This window comes from Durio zibethinus, chromosome 15, assembly GCF_047325235.1.
Source record: "Durio zibethinus cultivar Kanyao isolate XHJ-2024 chromosome 15, ASM4732523v1, whole genome shotgun sequence".
NCBI classification, from domain to species: Eukaryota; Viridiplantae; Streptophyta; class Magnoliopsida; order Malvales; family Malvaceae; genus Durio; species Durio zibethinus.
Window position 1 is genome coordinate 20,420,076 of NC_143176.1, and position 4,554 is coordinate 20,424,629.

Genomic DNA, 4,554 nt, shown 5'->3' on the forward strand with positions numbered 1-4,554 from the left:
ATTAAATTCTGAATAAGTAAATGCAATATTTTATTTATGGATTGATAAATTTTGTTGATATATATATATTTACAAAAAAAATAGATAAAATAAGTAATTGTAAATATTAAAATTTAAAATTTAGATTTATTAGATATTATTTTTTAAAAATAATTATATAAATCAATTGAATTAAATTTTAAATTTTTAAATATACAATTTTAATAACATATCACGTACCTAAAAAATTAAGTAACCAATTTGTATGAATTTTTCAATATGAAGAATTCATGATTTTGGACTTACATTAAAATGTAAAGTTTACTTTCTACGACTATTGTGAGGCAAAATTATAACACTTTGCATGGAAATAAAATTGCACCAACTCCTATGCTTTTAACCTATAGTTTACTTAGTGGAAGATATATTAAGCCATCTTAGTAGGAACTTGTTCCCATGTTAATAATGACTTGAAGCTTTTTGGTCGAAAGCTCAGAGTTTCAGGATCAAATGAGCCGCACTTTTTGAACACTTTTTGCCATTGATTTCCTAATATCACTCCCAACAGTCTCCTTTATTTCCTTAGCTTGTTGAAAGCCCTTTTTGGATGTTTAGAGAGACTTTCATCGTATTATGAGTGTTGTTTCATTGATTGGACCCTTAAAGACTTAGTTGTTTTCTATGCTCCTACGCATCCAAACGAGGCATAAGACTAGATATTTTCACATAGCGCTAACCCTGTATAATCAACAAATGTTAAGAATAGATGTGTTGGAAAAGAAGAAAAATACCCACCAATTGATAGGAAGCCTCCTTCACTTTCAAATGACTATTACTTTGATAGCCTCTTGATCCAAATCCGGTTTGTTAATGAAAGAAGCAAGAACTTTTACTTTGATACATGGCCATGCTTTTGGTCCATATGATTTTGCCGTGGCCTATCACTGCCATTGGATCCTGTATCTTACTGAAGAAACGAATCCACTTAATAAAAATTGTGCCTATATGGTTCGTTTGCCTTCCTTGATATAGAACAAACAACTAGCAAATGCACCAACATCAATTTTTTTCTACCAATTCACCTTTTTCTTTTTTTTAATAGACGAGTGATTTAAAGTTATACAATATAAATCTCCTTTTACTCAGTTTTAGGATTTGAATTTATATTTTCGACTTTGAGTCTTAAATTCTAATAGCTAAAGTGTCTATTTAAAAAATACCGAATGACTTCATGTATCATATTAAATAAATAATAACAAATCAATACTATTAAGGCTATTACCATTTTTTTTTTTTTTTTTTTTGTTTTGGAGAGAGGGGACCTAATAATGTTTAGAGATGTTTATGTCATTGGTCTGGTTAGATAGTTTTCATTGCCTTAACAAAAGCAAATTTCAACCCAAAGAATCAAGAATAGGGCGAACTTGGATTCTATAGGCTTAGCCCTTCAAAACCCAACTTGCTTTGAACCATTTTGGGGCCTCAGCCATTTGACCTTTTTGGGCTCACACAGCCTATTAACCATTCCATATCTTTGTATTCATTCCTCATAACCCTAGCGGCTGCCGTGCTTCTTTGCCCTCCCAGTATCGCTGCTTCTCCATTGAATCCAAATGGTAAGCTTTATCCTTTTAACTTCTTCTTTGCTTCCATTTCTCTTTCTTTGAAGAAAATGTAGTAAAAGCAAAAGAAAATAAGAGAAAGGAGGAAAAGTCTGAGAGTGCTTCTTGTTTCATTATTGTTTTCTTCACTAAAAATTGGTTTTTTCTTATACCCATTTGCTTTTTTTTTCGTTTTTCTTACATTTTCTCATTGACCCAGTAAAGCATATGCTGAATATTTGTTTGTTTTGTTTGCTTGTTTTGATTTTGGCAGGCACCGAAGAAGGATAAGGCACCACCTCCGTCCTCAAAGCCTGCCAAGTCTGGTGGAGGGAAGCAGAAGAAGAAGGTGGGGTTTTTAATTCGGTTGAGTGCTAAAAATGTAGATTTAATAGGAATTTGGTTAAAGATGTGTTTATTTGATTAGTCTTATATATCCGAGATGAGCTTTTCTGAATGGTTTTATGGCAGAAATGGAGCAAGGGTAAGCAAAAGGAGAAGGTGAACAACATGGTTTTATTTGATCAGGCAACTTATGAAAAACTTCTTTCTGAGGTTCCAAAGTACAAGCTTGTTACTCCTTCAATCCTTTCTGACAGATTGAGGGTATGTCACAGCTTGCTTCAATTCTTTTTTCGCATTTTATTTGGGATTATTTTGATATTATTTTATTTTAGAGTATCAGAATCTAGACTGATGAAATTGTATAATATCCCATTGTTTAAGCTGTGAAGAATGTTTAATGATTTTAGTCCCTAATTAAACTTATATTTTGATGCATGGATTTTGAAATGGAAGTGTACTGGTATAATATGAGAAACGTCTGAGGTTTATGTTTTCTTGTCAGAACCATTTTCCATGGTATATGTTGATTGCTTTCTTACAGTTTGTCATCTGTTTCAAAATTTTCTTCTGACTTTAACAGGATAATTGTTTTGGATAACTTGAAGTGTTTGACAGAAAATGGCTGCCTTCAAACACAAGTGAAATTTATTTCTCATTTCTGTTAACCTTGCGTCTTGTTTTTTGTATTTTAAACCATAATTATATAGGACAAGAGTATGTATGTATTGCTAACAGCCTGTGAGGTCTTTTGTTAGAGTGCTGGTGAGTTCTAATGATCAGGGTTCCGGTGTTAGACATTTAGTTCTAGTGATCAGGTTCAACCCCTAGCAGCCTCAAATACTAAAAAAAAAGAGTATGTTGCTACTTTGACAATTATGATTGCTCTTCTCCTTTTCTGAACCCATTTTCCTATAAGTATGTAGCATTCCTTGTATTTTAACTCTTAGTGGAGTTCCTTAATCCTCTTCTGATTGTGGAAGTATTCTTTTATTAATTTTGGCCTCTTAATCCTAATGTGGTTTTCTTACTTATTCTCCATGATTGTCAGATCAATGGATCATTGGCACGTAGAGCAATCAAAGATTTGATGTCTAGAGGTTCCATCAGGATGATTTCTGCTCATGCTAGCCAGCAAATATACACCAGAGCCACCAACAACTAGTTGAGGGGAAAATGAATTATAAATCTGTCTTTGATGGATGATAGGCTTGTTTCTTTTTGTTAGGGAACTAGTGCCATTTTGATGAACTGTTATTTTACATCTTTATTGCATACTAATTACATTCTTGCTGTTAATCTAATAAGAAGTTAATTCTATCATTCAGTGAGTGTTGAGTGTTATCGGCATTAAAAGAGTAATGACATTATTGCCCTCTTCACCATGTGGAGAGGAGACTTAACTTCTAAGTTTAAATCAAGCATGCTTTGTTGTGAAATCCTTTTAGGGTTTAGTAGATTTGTCATATGATCATAGATTTATAGTTTCTTTGAAATCCTATTGAGTTGAAAGCTTTAATCTGATCAGAGTTTTTTTCTTTTATATTTGAAGCTTAAAGTTATCAAGACTTGAATTTTGTTCACTGAAATTAAGAGTTTTACATTTAATCAGTAGATAACATAGCTCGTGATACGATTCCAAGATCTGGTTCATGAAAGTAAGATCACGCATTAGTTGTAGATTGGACGCTAACTAGGATCTTAATGCTTTTTCTAACTATGAGCTATAATGGTTGGTAGGTAGAGAAATTGTTGGAAAACAGGAAATTGAAACTTTCATTTTTGTTTGGATGGGTTGAAAAGGGAAAGGAAAGGTGAAATGTTCTTTTGCTTGATTTTTTATGTTTGCATTTCCATCCCTTTTGGGGGGAAACCCTGATGCAGGGAAGGGTTTTGCGGGAAAAGGACTAGCAATCTTTAATTAGTTTTTCTTCTATTTGAGTTTGTGGAGAAATCATTCTTTAGTTCCAAAATTTCCCCTTTTCCTCTATCAAATAGTATCTTATTTGTTTAATTTGGTTAATTTCAAATTGAATTATTTAAAATCAAAATAATTAAATTAAACTATATTATTTTTGTTAGTTGAATTAAATTGTTTTATTTTAAAAATTAATCTATCAAATTAATTAATTTAATTAATTTTTTAATTAACTAAATAATAAAATATATTAAATTAAATTTTATTTTAAATTTTAAATTTGTTATATTTAAAATAAATAAAATAAAATTATTAGACAAAAATATTCAAATATAAAGGTATTAAATTAAAAATTTTAATAATTTTAAATGAAATGGGTAATTTCATATATTAAAAATTATATATGTATGTTTTATTATATTTCGATTAAAATTTTGAATAATTTGATTCTCGAATTAAATTAATTGAAAGTCGAAATTTCTCTAAAATTTTTTTTAATAATTGATCAAAATTAATTCAATAACCTATCAATTAACTAAATTAAATTGATTTGATAAGTTAATTCAATTAAAATTGAATCTTGAACAGTCCTATTTTAGAGTATAATGCTCCTTTCACTTTTGTTTGACTGTAAACCTTAAAATGTAAACAAACTTACAATAAGGCTTTATTTCTATGAATTTTTTCCGTGAATATTACAAATTTTCACATCAC

The 4,554-nt window shown here is 30.1% G+C and overlaps 1 protein-coding gene across 1 annotated transcript; it reads left to right on the plus strand.

Moving 5' to 3' along the window:
• The first annotated feature begins 1,464 nt into the window (after positions 1-1,464).
• On the plus strand, positions 1,465-3,245 carry LOC111302086 (small ribosomal subunit protein eS25-like). The gene is made up of 4 exons (XM_022898025.2): positions 1,465-1,595; positions 1,855-1,929; positions 2,052-2,186; positions 2,974-3,245. Exons 1-4 carry the CDS (start codon positions 1,593-1,595, stop codon positions 3,085-3,087), a joined length of 327 nt encoding a protein of 108 aa, XP_022753760.2. The 5' UTR covers positions 1,465-1,592; the 3' UTR covers positions 3,088-3,245.
• The last annotated feature ends 1,309 nt before the right edge of the window (positions 3,246-4,554 follow it).

Coding starts and splice junctions, on each gene's coding strand:
- LOC111302086 (XM_022898025.2), top strand. Junction 1,930..2,051: donor GAGGGAAGCAGAAGAAGAAG/GTGGGGTTTTTA, acceptor GTTTTATGGCAG/AAATGGAGCAAGGGTAAGCA. Junction 2,187..2,973: donor TCCTTTCTGACAGATTGAGG/GTATGTCACAGC, acceptor CATGATTGTCAG/ATCAATGGATCATTGGCACG.